This window comes from Apis laboriosa, unplaced genomic scaffold (assembly GCF_014066325.1).
Source record: "Apis laboriosa isolate Shangri-la unplaced genomic scaffold, ASM1406632v1 scaffold43_cov150, whole genome shotgun sequence".
NCBI lineage: Eukaryota > Metazoa > Arthropoda > Insecta > Hymenoptera > Apidae > Apis > Apis laboriosa.
In genome coordinates this window covers 2782-21503 of record NW_025223292.1, presented here as the reverse complement: position 1 = coordinate 21503, position 18722 = coordinate 2782, and the positions used below count along the sequence as shown (strand labels likewise).

The window sequence follows — 18722 nt, the reverse complement described above, 5'->3', positions numbered from 1 at the left end:
AAGCGACTTTATTCCTTTCATTGCGGATCGTTCGCAAATTTTCCGTTCGTTTACACGTGTGTTTACATGGCAAATTTATAGGGCGATGCAGAAGCATTTTGCAAATCCGGGATGACAAATTGTGCCTTCGTTGGTATAATAAACGGATGAAAAATACCGCGAAAAATACAATTCAAATTGTAATTTTACCCTTGAGATACTTATAAGTGATATATTTCTTAAAATGTTAATACACGATGTATTATTGTTATATGTACATATTATTTATTACATTATTTATTAGAAACTAAAATACTTTAGAATCATTGTTTATGATTAATATTATAATTTCATTAAACTATTAATTTATTTTCATCACTTCATTTTCACGAATATATATCAAAATTCATCTGATTCATCGAACTAGAAAAATAATTAAAATTGCCTCTAATCTAAAACACCCTCGCCTAATTAAAATATTTACAATTTAACAGTTCAATCGGTTATACGAAATTTCATTCACCGAATTGTACGTGAAATTTAACGTGACGGAAATCTTTATAAATCGTTATTTTCGATTAGAACGATTTACCGAATTGTTTACAATAATTAATACGTATAAAGATGATAAACGAAAGCTACTGAAGTCAATATTGAAAGAGACAACTCGTGCTAATAAATATCGGCCCGTTCAATGTTGTTTAATAATCGACAATTAGCAAGTGAATATTAGTGCGCCTGTTTTAACTTTTATCGTAATCCATTCGTAAATTATTTCGCGTATCCCCCTTCCATTTTGTGAAAATCTTTCTTATCGCTTTTTGATAACTGATGGATTAATTTTCGATGCTATTTAGGTCATCCTGTCAATAAAACTTTTTCGTTTAATTTTTACGTATTCCATTATCGAATGATATATTGCTTTACATCGACGAGCTTCGTTTCGTTCGCTAGTATTAACTCCATATTTATGATTGATAAAAATTATTAAGACAAATGTCTTTAAGAATTATTATTTGGAGAAATTGTGATATTCTATTAAGAACTCGTTACGTATTTCGATCGATACTTTGAATGATTTGTATCATTAAATTTTCCATTAAAAAAATTCTACATATCGACTCTGATTAAAATATAAACTTATTGTTTTCTAGTTCGATGAATCAGATGAATTTTGATATATATGAAGTTTTAATGAAAGCGTGATTACGAAAAACACGTAATTGCTAATCCGTTCATTTTCTTCTATAATTTTTGAAAATATAAAGTTTATAATTATACGCTTGCAATTATTACCAAAAATTATCCGCGTCCAATCCATATGATATCCTGCACCATTGTCATCAATCGCGTAACAATTCAATCGATTGATCGTAGAACGAAAATCAAACCTTTATACGCGCCGATAGAATGTTAATTTATGAACAGGCGGAGGATATAATTAAAGGCAGCGTTCCGTATCAGCGTATCGAGTCATAGAGGCATGGATATTCAAGCGTAATTAGTTATATCGGTGATTTCGGGTAATTGCATTCACGGATCAAAATTGACAGCCGCTAATTAAGCTAGAGATATCGAGACTTATATCGAAACATGTAACCCAGAGAACCTATCCCATTCGGATGTCACGAATGTCACGTCATATGGAAATTTTAATTTTAATCGTTAAATGGAACAACAATGCAAATGTAAATTACAATCGTTATACAATTGAAATTTTCCTTTGACGCGTATTAAAATAAAATCTTATAATTCAGAAACTTACCCCCCATCTAAATGAGAATTTACATTTATTTTAATAAATTTTAACCTTAAGATTCGTACAATGATATATATTTACATTTCATAAATGTCATTTATTACTTGCACATCACGAATAACGAATAATGAGAATAATCCAAACATCATTCAGAATCATTAAATCGATCGAGAAAGAAAATAAAGAGACAATCGTGCATTAAAAACGAACGAGCTAATAAGAATAATTTACGACGCGTCGTTGTCTCGCTTTTTAATCGCTTCGCACGGTATGGTTAGCCAAAATATTCCCCGTTTTATCACGTAGCTCGACCTATTTGCATTAAACGACACTACTTTTGCGCCAATTTATCGCGCGGATATGTTTTACGCCGCTCTTCTGCTTTATGACGCGTGGCTCCAACCTCCGATGCGAAGATAAAACAACCGCGGAGGAGAAACACCAAAAGTTTCGTAACCGGGCCATATTCGAGATAAAACGACTTCTTTTTTTTTTCCTTCCCCCCCGCAGTCACACACCACGCGCACGTTGTCGCAATTAATTTATTCCCGACGTCATTCCGCGAAATACAATTCCGCTGTTGAATCGCCATTCGTTTGGAAGCGATAAATGGCAGTTGCCGTGCAGCTGCTTGGTCCTGCGTAATGGCGAAATTAGTGATTTCGTGGTGTTTCGTTCGTGTTATGTTTCAACAGATATTTAAGAGGTCTTTTACCACTTTAATTGAGCAATCGTATAATTGGGGGATGTATTATATGACCTTTAATTGAATCTTGTTCTTTTTTTTAGATTTGATTTTCGACGAAATTAAATAATTTGTGAGATATTATTAAAACGAAGAAAATTTGCATTTTCTCTGATAATTAAATGAATTAAATTTTCCCTTCACTTTGAAATTCTCGATTATTATTTCTTGCGCACGAAATTTTGATTTGTATCATTAGATGGATATAAAGTAAATTTTTTAAAAGAAAATTTTCTTTGATACTATAAATTATCTCGATCAATAACATCCCCATCGTTCGATATCGTTTTTTACTTAGCTAATTGCCAATTAAGAGGAACTCTGTTTCTTATCGAAGACAGGTTTTATTTGAAAAGAAAAAGATGAAAAATGGGATCACATGCTACAAAAGATAGGATATTGAAACAATCTTTACGAACAATATCTTTTTTGTCCGATGTCTTTCGAAGATATCTTCGGTGTCTGATTTTCCAATCGCTTTCTATTCCTTCCAATTGAAAATTAGATTTACGAAATTACGTCATAATTGTTCGTAATTAAATAAAGCAAAAGATAGAATTACAAGATGAGAAAGAAAAATTCCTAAGGACTCATAACTAAACCTCGCATCGCATTGGAAAGAAATCTATCGCAGAGAAACAATGAGATTACGATCAATCGCATTTCCGACAGAGAATTCTCAATGCTTCCTTTGACCAATCCTACACGTTAAAAGATTTATTATTAAGAAAATACGTAAGAAAGAAGAACTCACGAATGCAAGGCGACGCCTCCGTTTCCAACGTTGAACGTGTTCAGCATTCCGATAGAGTTTCTAATTGCTGAACTGTGATTAAAAGGCCCCGTTACTCCTCGAGTGGGTGTGTAACTCGATTAAAAGAAGCGGAATCGCTCTTAAGCGTACTAAACATCGAGAAAAGAAAGGAAGCGAAGGAGATGAAATTGAATGAAACGAAAGAAACGTGAAACGAGGGAAGCGGAAAGTGCATGGAAGCTTGACTAACAAAAAGTGAAAGATGAACTAATGATCTCTGGTGGAAAGAAACTTATAGGAAAATTCTTAGCCGGAGAATGGGTGCGTGGATTTTCATCGAATAAATTCGATCTGCCCTTTGAGAAATCTCGACTAGTAAGATGCACTTTTGTATACGAATTTAACAACGATTCGAGATCGGAAGAGTAACCACAACTGTTGTTGTGATGGCGTTGTTGAGTGCAAATTCATAAAGAAGGGGATCAACCGGAAAAGAAATCACTATCTTTAAGCTATCTCTTTCTCTTCTCATTTCTTTTTCTCATTGTTACTCTTTATTTTACTCCTCCATCCTCGAGGGTTTTTACTTCTTTCTCTCTTTGGCACTTCCGCTCTTGTTAAACTTTCCGAGAAAATGCCAGAGCTCTGACGAGGGAAACAAATTCTCAACTTTAAACTAACTTCATGACCTCAAGTACGAATTAACATGACAAATGCTTTATAAATAGATTCATCTTATGATATCCTGATATTATTTGTGGTTTATTATCGAAAAGAAATAATATTTAATTTGTTGAATATTCATTATTATTAAATATTGAATTATTGAAGTAACAAAAATAAATATGTATTTTGAAAACCGTTTAAATTTTGTTTAAAATTTTGCAAAATTATTTAAATAATTCTTTTATAATATCTATATAAACTATGAGCATTTTAATTAAAATTACAATGAATATTTGTTAATCTATCTCATTTCATAAACTCCTTATTAACTTCCACTTAAAACATTAAGTTATAATTTATTCTAATTCGTATTTCATCCTTTACACGATAAAAATTTTCGATGTTCATCTCATCTCAAGAAAAAACCTAATTTCAAACTTCATATTAATCACCTCAAACTTTGTAGCAACTATACTAACATAAGAATTAAGAAAAGAAGCAAAATACTTGGAAAAGCAGTAAACGAAATATCTTAGAATAGTAAACCTTTCCTTGAAACTAAACCTTTTTCTTCTTACCTCCGCATAAGTAACAAATGCACACGTAACGAAGATGACTTATCGTCTAACAACATTCCTTCCAATTCTCTTCTTTCTGCTCTCTGTGAGAAAGTTGCAAGTAGGAAAGCGCACATAACTTTTAACTCGGCCCTCATCTTCCGTCGTAACTTGCAGTTAGATATGTACAAGTTCTTGTTTGCACGAGACTGACTTTCAACCGTTCTTCGAATAAAATCGCGCCACCAAACTCTCTCCTGTTAATTATAAATTATTTGCCAAGTTACAACTTTGCCACTGTGCTTCCTCAGACTTAACAGCGGAACGCTGTTAAATTGATTTTTGTAATTGATAAATCAATCCTTTAACCGATATCGATACGAAAATTTCTGGATGAATTATTCAAGAATAATTTCATTATTAAAATATTTTTCCTATTTTTGGATGAAAGGAAACCACACAATGTTTCATATAATTTTTTTCCTGGACAATTTAAAATTTTGTAAAACTTGAAAAGTAGCAAAAATAATTCGTAAAATTGCAAAAAAATTATTAATAATTATAACGAAATTGCATATAATATTGCGTATTAATAGATTCTTCTAATAATATCTGCACATCACGCGATTTATTCGAAGAAACGGATAACTCATTTTCTCTTTCTATATCGTTGTTTCGGTGTGTGAAGCATTTTTTGACGCGTTTTTAAGATTTTTCTCAAAATCCCTTGGATCTTTTATAGATCCCCACGGCAGCAGACAAGAAGAAACTGTATTTCAACGTAGCTCAAGAGCCAAACGGAAATCAGATAATGACTGTCGAAGGAGGTGGCGTGAACGCGACAATAATTACCGCAAATATCGCTGCTACCAATGGATTGATTCACATCATCGACAGAGTTCTTGGAGTTCCATACACTACTGTGCTGGAGAAACTTAAAACCGATCCTATGCTCAAGTGAGTTGATATTTTTGTAATATTTTACATAATTTTAACTTGGTATTTATATTATTAAATTATTCATTCTTTTAAGATGAGTGAAATAATAATTTGGAAATAATAATTAAAAAATTACCTCTTGATATTGATTTAGATATTGATAATTTTTGCATCATGCCAATGAAATTATTATTTACCTATTTTCCTAAAATAGCATGAAGAATCTACATTCCAATCACTATCGTTTCGCTTGATTGAAACTATAAACAGAACTCTTATGTGAATTGAATGTTATGTACCAATTACTCGTTGATCTATTTCTACTGAATGCAATTGCCCTTGATCTCTTATTGATACTATTTCTACATATTTCAAGGATTCTATTTCAAAAGAACGATTAAACAGCTGATTCAGAAAAACGAACGAACCTTTACAATCACTTATCAAGATAGAATAAAAATCGAAATAAAGACAAAAATAAAAATTAGAATCTATTTGAAAACTGACATAATAAAGAATATTTATAAATACTATTAAGGAGTTTGAAATCCTCATGATACATATATTTCAATAACTTTCTAAAATTATATAACGTTTAAAAAATAAAACATTAATGATTTCTAAATGTTGCCAACGTTTGTTCGTGCATCACATGCAGAAACATTCTTTTCATGCGCGAAACATCCATTCTGCTAGATTGCCCTAATGAAACTGGTCCCAAGTACGTGTTCGAACTGTGAATATTGCGCAGCCAGATCCGTCATATGATTTAATTCCTCTCCCGTTATTTCAATTATCGATGCATCGATAATGGAATATCCAATTAAATAATATTCCAATAACCGATAAATAAACTTTTGCCACACTAATAAAACGTTATTAAAGCGAGTGAGATCAAATATTTAGCTAATAAACGAGGTGTAAAACTATCAAATTGATCCAAAATTCTATAATTGTTGAGACGAAAACATAATATACAGAGAAAGAGTATCGATTATTCAAGTATTAAATTCGCGACAGATACGCGTATTTTTCTTCGAGCACGGCAATTCGTTCACTTCAACCTATCCCAAAGCGCTTGGTTAGACGAATTTATTAGTAAGCGATATATTCATCGCGAACGATGCGACGTCATGCAGAGGAAAGGATAGTCGGCTAGTATCCTATCTTGTTACGAGGAATCGTTGAACAGCTATCGGTTAGGAAACGATCGGTTATACGCTACCTTTAATGCCATTAGTCCCTTTATACGATAGCTATCGTTATTCGATGCGGTGGATGGATGGTGATGTCAGCATTCCATCACCCCGTACCCGTGATATCCACGAGCCATCGATAGCACTACTTCCCTACCTATGCCTATACGTCACGTCTCTGCGTTTACGAATATCAAGATCCAGTGGATCGATTTGTTTGCCTCTGTGTTTCCACCCTTTTACCACGCGTTGCCCCCGCCTTTCTCTCTCTCTTTTTCTCTCTCTTGATTTATAAACCGTTTCAAACGAATGATACTATTCAAGGATACGATCGAATGCTTACCACGTGGCCTACAATCAAACGTAGTTATTATGGTTAATATGTTAACTATCATTTCTGTTATTAAAATGGAATATAGCGAATACTCGCTTTTGTGATATCCTGAATTTGACAAAATATTCTTCGAAGAGTTAGGAAATGGAAGAATTTGAATTTCCAATTTTTTTTCGAATTTCTATTGTCATTTCTAAAACAAATTTTTTCAATGTATTTGTTTATTTTCAAGTTCTACTTACTTCCTTGGACAACGGCAGGGATTCAACGACCAATTGAACGACACGTCAACGCGTTTCACTTACTTTGCACCGCGTGATTACGCCTGGCACGTAGCGGCTATCAGTTATCCATCCACTTCGAAAAAGATCTTTATGCCTGAATTCAGCTATCACGTAAGTGTATCTTTCCTATATATAATAACTTGAATTAACATTCTAAAACTACTTCTCATACTATCAAAAATGATTGTCTAACCTAACTTTACACCTAGAACAACTTGCTCCCTCCCTTTTATATTTCTCATTTCAATAAATTTCAATGTAAAAATGTATTATTATAGACAAAACAAATCCTGGAACGACATCTCGTGATAGCGGACGAAGTATACACGATGGCCAAACTGAAGGAGATGAAACACAACGACACTATCGTCCTTCCAGCAGCCAGAGACAGCCTGAAGCTTCGAATCAGGGAGCACAGCGAAAGTAAGTAGGATATGATAAAACGTTTCAACAAATAATCGTTTGCATAAGCACTCTTGCAATTACCCAGATATTCTCAGATACACTCAAACATTTGTTTCAAATTAATTATATATAAACGTAAATGTGTCCGGGATTATCCGTTTTATTGTTGTACCGCTGTGTTCTCGAATGGAATAAAGAGAGAAAATAACGCTTCGTACATAAGGCCCCGATCTATCGGGGCCCTGGTCTGTGTTCATTCTCAAACATGATGCTATTTGGTTACATTTAGATGACAAGTACGACGAAAACATGATCCGTCCAGAAACTTTGGGTGAGTGAGTTCAGTGTTTAGAAGACGTCGCCGATGAGCGACGACACGTGCTTCCACCAGTACGAGCTCTGCGCACATATTGTCAATTTGTGAAGGGTTCTATATTTCTCAGCACTTTCACGCACCGTGTCTAACGCGCGTACACTTGATTGCGTGTATTTTTCAAATCGATCGTCCGTTCGAAGCTGTGATTTTTCTTACGATAAATGGATAAACGTGAAGATCAAGCGATCATGTGCTCTGCCAAACGTTTCTGGCGATTTCTTATATACGAACGCGTTAATTTCATTGTCTGAATTCATATTGGATTTCCTTTCGTCGTAAGTTCATACGTGGGTCATTTGAAATATTTTCAGAATTAAATGTATATGGTGAAAAGTTTTTTGAAAATTTTATTTTTTTGAATGATTCGTACGTGCATATTGTGAAAGATGTGGGTTGACGAGTAAAAATTGTTTTTCAGTAAAGAATTAGCTATAAATAAATGGGATATAATGAGATATTTAAACAGTTAAAATAAGATATTTAATTTAATTTGTATTTTACACAAGTTTTCTTTGAATTTTATATTTCTATAATTTTTTTAAAAAATTTCTTTATCAAATAGATAAATCAATATCTATTGAATGAATATTTCAATTGAAGTCTTTCGATGTTACAAACTTTGGAACATCATTATTTTTATATTGATGTTGAATTATATTTTGAAAAAATAAAAATGTAATTTAAAAAAAATATATTCTCATTCCATTTAAAAATTTTTCAAATGACCAACGTATATAGAGACGAAAATTTCGAAATATACACATTTATCGTTTTTAATTAGAAACATTTACACTGTAACAACGAAAACATAAAAAAAATCATTTCCAAAAAAAAAAAAAGAAAAAAGAAAAAAAACACGAAACAATTTTTGATAATGAGATACACAAAATCGTAACACGAAGTCATTTTACATGAAAATCGTTTGATCACGTGTCCTCGTTCACATTTTTACAATTTACATACGTTTTTGGTTGCGTTTCGAATGTGATTAAGTACGCGCGTTTCATGCAGTCTCAGTGCTTGAAATGAGGAATGCTTTTTTTGTTCTCAAAATACGTAGATCGCGCTTATTCACTACGCAATTAATTGTTCACAGTCGTTGTTGCTTTTTGAACGTATGCGTGCACGAAATGGACAAAAATATATATCTCTATCGTTTTAAATATATTTTAAATATATTTCTATTATATTCGAATAACTTTCAATTAACTATCAGCCTAAATAGCTCAATTATTTTTCTCTTAATATCTTCTCAGCTTTGTTTCTTTGTTTTCAGTAGGATAAAACGACGATTGAATTATTGATAATAATGAAAGTGACGATAATGCTCTCTACATCGCGAAATTATATTGGCAGTGACTTTTATCAATGAATTTCCATATCTAAATTAAAAGTAAATATTAAAAAAATTTTAATAAATGTAATCCTTAACATTAAAATTACCAAACTTTTCATATTAATAATTTCACATTTTTTGCATTACAATTATTAAAAATATTTCTAAGTTATTTCAATTAAAATTTTTCATATATTAAAATATTTTTATATTTATTACAAATCACAAAAGTTTTAATGTTAAATTTATAGAAAGAAAAAATTGGAAATAAAGAGAGAGCCTGTGCTTTTTTTTCTAATATTTCAAATAAAAAGAAAATACAGATATGGAAATTCATTAGTAGAAGGGGAAAGAATAATTTTGAAATATTTTCACTATTCGTTAGATGCTCGATTTCATTCAATTTTTCTGTAATCTTCATTCTCATCATTTATTAGGGACAATAGTTCCTTGTATTTCGAGATTAATATCAATTTAACGTGATAAGTTTTACAGATTTTTTCATATATCATAACATATTAATTATATATTCGAGCAATTGCACGGTGAGTATTCTTTTGATTTTGCAAAAACAATCGATACATGGCGTATATGTTCTGCTTGTTGCTCGCTTCAACGAATCAATTAAGCTTGTTACAGTAAAACGCAAGACTAGGTTTTAACACGATTACGTCTGGTCATGCAGTCGTGTGCTTGTCGTCGTCGTCGTCGTCGTCGTTTTCCTTTATACTAACATTCAAGATATAAAAAGCTTTAATATCGAATTCTATTTTATTTTATGAACGGTGATTAAACACTTATTGGAATGATCAAATATCATAAATCATTTTCCTTCTTTTTTTACTTTTAAGAAAAATTGAGATCTGAAAAAATTTTTACAAGATGAGAGAGAATAAAAAAAATAATAGAAATAATAGGAATTATATAGATATAAATGGCCTCAGAAACTAACGAATTAGTGGAATTTTTCAACCTAGATATCTTTTCTAATCTTTTTTTCTTTACAACAAATTTTTACGTGTCAATTTTGCTTTGTTTTTTCAAAGTAGTGATTAAAATAATTCTATTCTTTTTGTTTAAAAATTAAGACAAGAAATCATAAAAAAAATAATTTTGAAAAAATTACGATTCGTTCATTGTCCTGCTATTTGGATATCACTTTAGACGTTTCTATTATACGATATCTATTTCATACGAAAAAAATGCAATGAAATGAGAAAAAGTTTCGGAAAAGTTTCAGATAAATGCGAACGATTACGCGCGAAATATATTGGCTGCCATTTCCTTTCGTGACGATAAATGGTCGAGACGAACGTGAAAACAGAACGATATGAATACCTGTAAATTGTCCTCAATTCTAGTTATCTATCGACGTTTTTAATTTACACGATATATTTACCGTGAGCTTTCTTCGTTGTTTCAAAGCGATCAAATTCGACTCTCGACAGATTCATTTGAAAAAAATTCCTATAATTAAAATTATTACGATTAAAAATATGATATATTGAAAAATTTTAGTCAAATACATACCGATATCAGAAATATTCTATTGTTACAACAATCATTTAATTGTAGAAAGATTATTATTATTAATTTTTTCGAAATTTATCTAATTATGTTTTTCTATAATGTTATTATTAAAAATAATTTATCAATAACAAGCCAATTATATAAACATCTGAAACGTGATAAACGCGATAAAACATAAATTTTTTTTTATTACTACTCGATTAATTTTAAGCGAGAAAAATTAATTTAAATAAATCGTTTTATAATTTTCCTTTAATTTTATAAAAAAAAAAATAATAGCACTATTGATGTATTAATTATATAAATTATAAATTTCTTCTCTAATATACAAAATATACTCTTTCTACAATTACACGATCGATAAATTTCACATTCAATAACGAACATGAAATAATAGAAAAAAAAGGAAATGGCTCGTTGGGGTGCAATTTGGTTTCGATACACGGTAATTTGGCGGCTTCCGGCCACTCTCGGCAAGCGGAGACCGAAGAACGTGCACAATTATGGTCGGAGACCGCAAGACGATTTATTATGCACCTTTCGACCACCATTTAAATGCAAATTCCTTGATTACTCCTGGTGCTAATTGCCACGTGTTCGTTCGGTCATTCTCTTGGCCACGAATTGTGAATCGTCAAAGTGTTTTCTGTTTTCGATTAACGTTATCCCCTTGCGATTAATGAATAAACTAGGGGGTTGAAATGGAAATATTTTATTATTAATATCGAAAGAAATAATTAAAAGAAGGAGAAAATAATTATATATACTTTTTTTATAATTTCTAATTCTTACGAAAGAATCGTCAGCCAGATTATCTCATTCCTCGGATAGCTCGTTTTCACGTCATTTTAAATTAATTTCTCTGCTTCTGTTGATATTTTGATATCATTACTTGAATATATGCATAATTATAGACTTATTGAAATTTGAAAAGGTTCGTCATAAAAGTTTCTATTGCGCTTCTCAAACCTTTAGACAATTGACAAATGAAATATTATAAGCTATTACCGTTTATTTGATAAACTAACAACTACTATACTTACATGATATACAATAATTGAAATACAATATATTTGCACATCATACATATAGCCTCGTCAAGATTCGAACCATTAAATGATGATTTTTTATTTCTCTAAAGATTATCCATAAAATTTTCTCATTCAAATTATTCGGATATTGACGCCCACCATTCTCAACTTTCCCAATGATACATATTTAGTTCAACTACTACAAAAACCCGCGAGATTTTTCCATCCACGACAAACTGAAACATTAAACGAAAAATCATCGATCATTAAAAACAGAAAACGAATAATGTAACCAAGCATACGAATACTCGCTACATGCATTTTGCGTCTATGTGTTCCGTAGACCCAGAACTCGATATTTCAATCGCAATTTAGTGTCTCATCCGACTCTTTCATGCTCGACAAGTGAACATGCTCACTGGAATCTGTCTATCCGCTGCAAAAAAACATGGCAACTCGCTTCGTTCTCATCCGATCCATCGGATCGTTTCAAATCGATACGCAATGCCTCCTCCTCCATCACCGTTACCGACTTATCGATCGAAACTCGTTTTTCTTTACAGTTTACCAGATCGAGTGGGAGGGCAACTGGATTCGGGTGTATCGTCCGGACGTCGAGTGCACCAACGGCATCATCCACGTGATCGACGCGGTGTTGTTGAAGGACAGTGACGTGAGGGTGACCGGAACAGCGTCCGCCACCTGCCTGGCATCGCATTTGATCATGATCCTGGTGGCCAAGTGGCTGCTTTAAGGACGTACCTCTACGTTAAGGAGTCTGTCATAGGTGCACCTAGGAATTTATTTTCGGGACCGTCTCCGATCGTCCTCGTCCGAGAGAGCGTAGTGCGCGAGATCCGGGTTCGAACTTTGAGAAATATCCGTTTGGGACGAGCTTTCGTCAGGGTCCAACCCTTTAAAAAAACCGATCCTGACCGCTGCTTGTATCGCCAATTCCGGGGTCAGAGTGATCTCCGTGATCTCCGTTGTGACACTGCGTAAACTGTGTTCGAGGGTTTTTGCTTTTGCCTCCCTTTTAATAGAGACACAGAGAGAGAGAGAGAGAGAGAGAGAGAGAGAGAGAGAGAGAGAGAGAGAGAGAGAGCGAAAGAGAGAAATGACAAAGCATCCCTTAAGAAATAAATGTGTTCCCTGAGAAGAAATCGAGGCACGATCGACGGATCGGGGACGATTCTGAATGAGAATTAAATTAAAAAAGGTCGAGGCTCTTGGACATGATCGCTATAAAAGAGAGGATATTGTGATTTCTATCCCGATCAGGCAAGAGCCAACCGATCTGTTAAGAAACGTGGGCGAAGCTTAAAAAGAGAAACGTACTATTTAGCAATTTCGAATTATTGTCGTCAGTAAAATGGTTCGCTACGAGAACACGTGCAGGTGTTATATATTACGTAACGATAGAGATTCTCTTGATTTGAAAGTTTTATCGTATCGATAGGAATTATCGGGTGTCTTATGCGCGACCACGAGGAGTTCCTCGAGGATCTTGCACGAGAGAAAAAGGAGGGGGAAAAAAAAAAGAAAGACATTTAACGACCATTTAACGAACGACGCGTTACAAGACAAGTATTTCGCGAGTTGGAGAGACGCCATTGATCGTACCAAATGATTAATTAACCGTACCAATTCAAGTAAATAATTTAGAGAAACTTTTAACGAGCGAGAAGAGCGCGAGAATAAAGAGATTTCGGGGAACCTCTTCGAGTACAAGGGCAAGGGTTGGCGTTTTCTAGTGCACTATGTTATGCCGTATTTCTCGTTACGCTGACAAAGAATAGAAATTCGTTTTTCATTCGAGCTTACGATTTCGTGTAAATTAATTACGATTCAGTTAGCAAAAAGCTGGCGGCGTTCCTCTTTTCTGAACGACCTAGGATTAATCGATCACACGAAAGTTTATCACACGAGGATCCATATCCTTTCGATATACCGATATTTTAGCAGAAACACACGTGTAAAGGATAAATATATTAACTAACCTACTAATACGTCCCTTGTCGGTTCAGACCGGGCGCCATTCAGGCCGTAAACATTTTCGTACAACTATACGTCTCGCCTAATTATGGTACTTCGATTTCATTGATACGCTATAGTTCTGTGTGTATGTACGTGCGAGCGTTCATTTCTGTTGGCCGAAGAATCGCGCGGCGAGGCGCACGCGAACGCCAATTATGGAGAATCAACCGGAAAACTGTGCGCGGTTCGATATCGATGTACATAAGTGTAGGTAAAAGCAAAACTCGTCCTTAAATATCCTCTCTATTCGAACGAAATTGAGAAACGACGATTAACAAAGGCAACGTTGTTGATCCTCGACGCGTGGTTTCGCGCCTTAGATGTGATTTCTAAATACACTTGCTCTCTGTATCATATCGTAATACACTGTCTACTTACTGATAATACTGCCACGACGTCTCATTGCAAGCTCAACGCGCTTGCAAACGAGTTTTTGTACAATTATCGTTGAAAGAAGCGAAAGCATTACCCAGTAGAGAAGTGACTCGATCACATTCCGACATTCTGCAGACTGTTTGAACGAATTTTCACGGTTTGGGGAGAGATATCGAAGACGAATTTATTTTTCGTTACCAAATGAAATTTGAATCGAAATAAGGAAAAAAAAACTTTCTTGTTACTTAATTAATTTCATTTCAATTATAAACAAATATATCTTTTCATTTAAATTTAAATTTATAGCTTTATGGATATTAAAAAGAATTGTTGTACAAATCCAAGAAGAGAATTGAACAAATTAGAGAATTATAAGATGAAACAAATAGTCTTTAGTTCGCGAGAATTCTTTCGAGCAGACTGCGCAAAATACTCATTCAGAAACTTTTTTTTAACGACTGTACAGTGCTATATATATATAATATATCTATACATATATATATTATATAGAATCATCTGTGTCAATGCACCATGTCGCAATAGTGCATCTCTTTCGAGATTACCTTCGGATTCGTATTTTGTTTCCTATCTAAGCGTAATTCAGTTTAACCTTTTGCAATTTTATATTAATCGATATCAAGCAAGAACGGATTAACAACTCCTATAGCTAACGTAATGACAATTTTAATATACATATATATAAGAAAAATTTAATTTTAAAGTTCCACAACTCCTTAATAAGATGGCAAAGGATAAACTGCAACCACGTGTTCCAAACTTGAGAAACAAACCCTTGAGAGATCACGAGTAAACGACACAACAACAACAACAACACAGTTTCATTCCACGATTAGTATGAGCTTAGCTATGTGTGCGTACAAGTAATTATAATGATCACGTGTGTCCGTCAAACGAAAAATAGTAATATAAATCTATGAGAAATGTTGAGAGATCGGATAGAGAAGAGGAGAAAAGCTGAGTATTCGAAGGTGAACAAATTATAACGCCTCGAAATTTCGTTTCCTCCCCCTAGAACAAATCGTCGTGGTGAGAGGATGAAATGTGAAAGAGAATCGTTCAGACTAATCGAAACGCCGAAACTAAAAAACAGAAAAAAAAAAAAAAAAAAAAAAAAGAAAAAAAAAGACTATGAACGATCGGAGCGAATCTCGAGTTTCCGGTTGTTTCACTCGTATTAGTTAAAAGAGGGAAAGAAAAATAGAAGACTTATTAAAGATTTTTCATTCAGCTACCGTACTTTTTCTCCGCGAAATGGAATTAAAAGAAAGAAACGGATTAATAGAAGAATTCGATGTTATACGTGTTGATATCAGTCTATACATATATATATATAAAACAAAGTAAATAAATAAATAAATAAATAAATAAATAAATATATATATATAAAATATATAATAAAACAGAGATATATTGACGAGGAAGAAAGTACGATTGAAGGGATGAAAAAGAACTGAGAGAGAGTGAGAGAGAAAGAGATAAAAAGAAAAATACAGAAATACTATCAAAAAATGATACCTTAAAACTTGTTGTTGGGATGAATTGATATTATGAATTATTATTATTATTATTATTATTACATATATAAATATATACATAAACTCTAATAAACACTGTTTGTTCGTTAGACGAGAATTAAGATTGCAAATTAAAAAAGAAAAAAAAAAAAAAGGAAAAAAATAGCGAAACTCTATTTCTTCGTGTAGATGCGTCTTTAAATATTCAGCTTGTTCAAAGCGTTACGCCGAAACGAATCGCGCATAATTCGCAGCTGTGTCCGGATTGTGAATGGTGTGAATGGAAATGCGAGAGACGGAATTTCGAAGGAAATGTCGTCGCACGGAACTCCGCGAAAACTAACACATTCAAAAAGAACAGCATATCCGACGCGTTCCTTATGACGGTTCTTTCAAATACAACTGGTGAACCCAGTTTTTCGTTCGAACACGAAAACTTTACGAACTAACATCCTGGCTAACTCTGAACATATACGATAAATCTTGCAAATCGGAATGGAATCGTGAATCGTCGAATGAAAATTTTAAAGTAAAGGAATATATAGGGAGAACATAGAACGTGATCAAAATCTAATGGAATCAAAGTCGAATTTGCAAACGTGAAATGAAAAATTAATTTTTCATGTATTAATTTTTGAAACAAACGTAAATCTCATCCGAGATATAAATTTAATCCATTTATATTAAAACAAGTAATTTATTTCCGATAATTCCTATCAAATTGTTAAATTTCTTAATCAGGATCAGTATAGTTGTATCTTATTTTATTTCTTTTTATTAATTTTGTTTTTCTTTTTCGTTTATATAAAAAAATTTCTTCATTTAACTGTTATATCTTGCAATAAAATAATATCTTGCAATAAAATGTTCCCTCTATAAATTTCTTTACTTTAAGATCGAAATATTAATCAAAAAGAGAAAATCGACCGAGTCGAACACTCGATGACCGATACTCGTATATTTATTTGCATATCCAAACACCAACACACGCCTCTCAGCTCTCTTTTGTCAGTTTTGGTGTAAAGAAAAAAAGTTGACGAATTTCCAAATGGATTGTACGTAGAAAGTAGAGAGATATTGGAAAATTGTACAGTTTGACGATGATATCCTTCGCGGTTTAATAAATCTCGAAGAAATCGCGTCTGAAATATTGTTGCTATATTTGAACGAACCTTTTAATTTTAAGCAGAACGAAATTTTTGGTACTGAATAATTGTACAATCGTCATAAAACACGTGATACGCGTAATAATACATAGAAAAGACAGTTATACGAAGTAATAACTGTTTTGTTATTAAAAAAATAAAAAAAAAACAAAAAAAAAAGAAGAAGAAAAGAATCACGTTTTAAAAATAAATCATCAAATTAAAATTCCATGTAACATAATGATTGAAAAATATGTTAAATTATATATAGGGATTTAATCAAATTTAACTCATATCAGAATTTCGTTGGAAATCTCTTTGTCCTTACATAAATATCTTTCAGTTCACACTTTGCAACTGTGTTCCTATCTCCTACGATACGTTCAATACGAATAATGAATATCAAAATTAATAAGGAATTGGAGAATATATATTAATAAGAAATAGATTTACAAATTATCCTAACCTAAGTTTCATTCTTTAAATCGTACGCATGTATAATATAAATGCTCCAAGGAAAATTCCTAAGCAAAACCTAATTCGACTTTGATTATGCAAATTTTTAAATTCTTTCCAAAAGAAAAAAAAGAAAAAAAAAAAAAAGAAAGAAAAAAAAAGAAGAATCTTAAAACTATTTTCATAAGTGCCATTTATATTATCTATATTAAAAAGAATGACTTTATCATGTCCTACTCGTTCAATTGTGTTGTACACTTACAAAGTTAATTATAAAAATTTCAACGTCCAAAACTACCCGGTACGTGGATCAATTTTTTTCGACTGATGGATAAGCGCGAGAAAGTCGAATAATTTGCAACGATTAATTAAAAAGTCATTGAGGATCTCGTATTTTAGTCCCTTGACCAAAGAAGCAGGCGTGTAATACGATTAATTTAAGTCGCGTTCCTCGACGTTAATTAGATCCAATCTACTAATTATAAATTGATCGAACAGCTGTAGTTCATCGATATTTCTTCTCGCGTAATTATTTGTATATTTTGTAGATATGTTACATACATTTTTGCGACAGGGAGGAATACCATATTACGTATAGTGGTCCAATTAAAAATGGCATTCTCAACTCGTGCGTCCCCGAAAATTTATGCCTGACTCTTCTTCGTTTGTCTCAGATTTATTCGTTTCTGAACTAATTAATTCTATGAATCGAGCAAAATTTAGGTGTGTATCTCTCGTGAAAACTAGTAGCAAAAATCAAAAATCGAGATAATTTTAAATATCTTTTTTCCTATGCTAAACTTCCTCAAATTTTAAAAAGTATTATATACAAATATTGTATACATATTTTTTTTTTTAATTTTGTGAATTAATTTTGATATGCTCAAATAAATTAACATTGCAAATGAAATATTATTATTACATGTAACAATGAATAAAAATTGGTCGAAAAATTAACTTTCCCTCGTACATTTTGTTTTAACTAACGCGTAAGGGAAAAGAGATTCTTAAATAAATCGTTCCTCGAAGCAATCATTCTGTCACCGTCACTTTGTTATTATTATTATCGATTCTATATATAAAAAGTTATTATCTGAATAGTTTCTATTTTAGAAACTAAGACATCGCTCGCAGGAATAGAAAACAATCGCGAAATTAAACTCCGTGTACACGTTTCCTACGTAGCTACCTATAATACTCATGTCTCTATTCTTAAAGTGGAATGCTAAACTTTGGTAAAGTATTTTTACTGATACTTTCGATCAAAGGTCTCGTAAAGTTTA

General features: G+C 32.5%; 1 protein-coding gene across 5 annotated transcripts in view; it reads left to right on the top strand.

The window, feature by feature from the left end:
• Positions 1 to 15591, top strand: part of LOC122716319 (fasciclin-1) — a 305972-nt gene extending 290381 nt beyond the window's left edge. For 4 of the 5 annotated variants that reach the window (XM_043939290.1, XM_043939288.1, XM_043939287.1 and 1 more), the window contains 5 exons: positions 5203 to 5417; positions 7162 to 7324; positions 7492 to 7636; positions 7908 to 7949; positions 12455 to 15591. In XM_043939290.1, the coding sequence (XP_043795225.1) occupies positions 5203 to 5417; positions 7162 to 7324; positions 7492 to 7636; positions 7908 to 7949; positions 12455 to 12645 (756 nt within the window). In that variant the 3' untranslated portion in view covers positions 12646 to 15591. The remainder of the gene's footprint in view (positions 1 to 5202; positions 5418 to 7161; positions 7325 to 7491; positions 7637 to 7907; positions 7950 to 12454) is intronic. The other variant, XM_043939291.1, reaches the window with a different exon arrangement.
• Positions 15592 to 18722: the final 3131 nt, after the last annotated feature.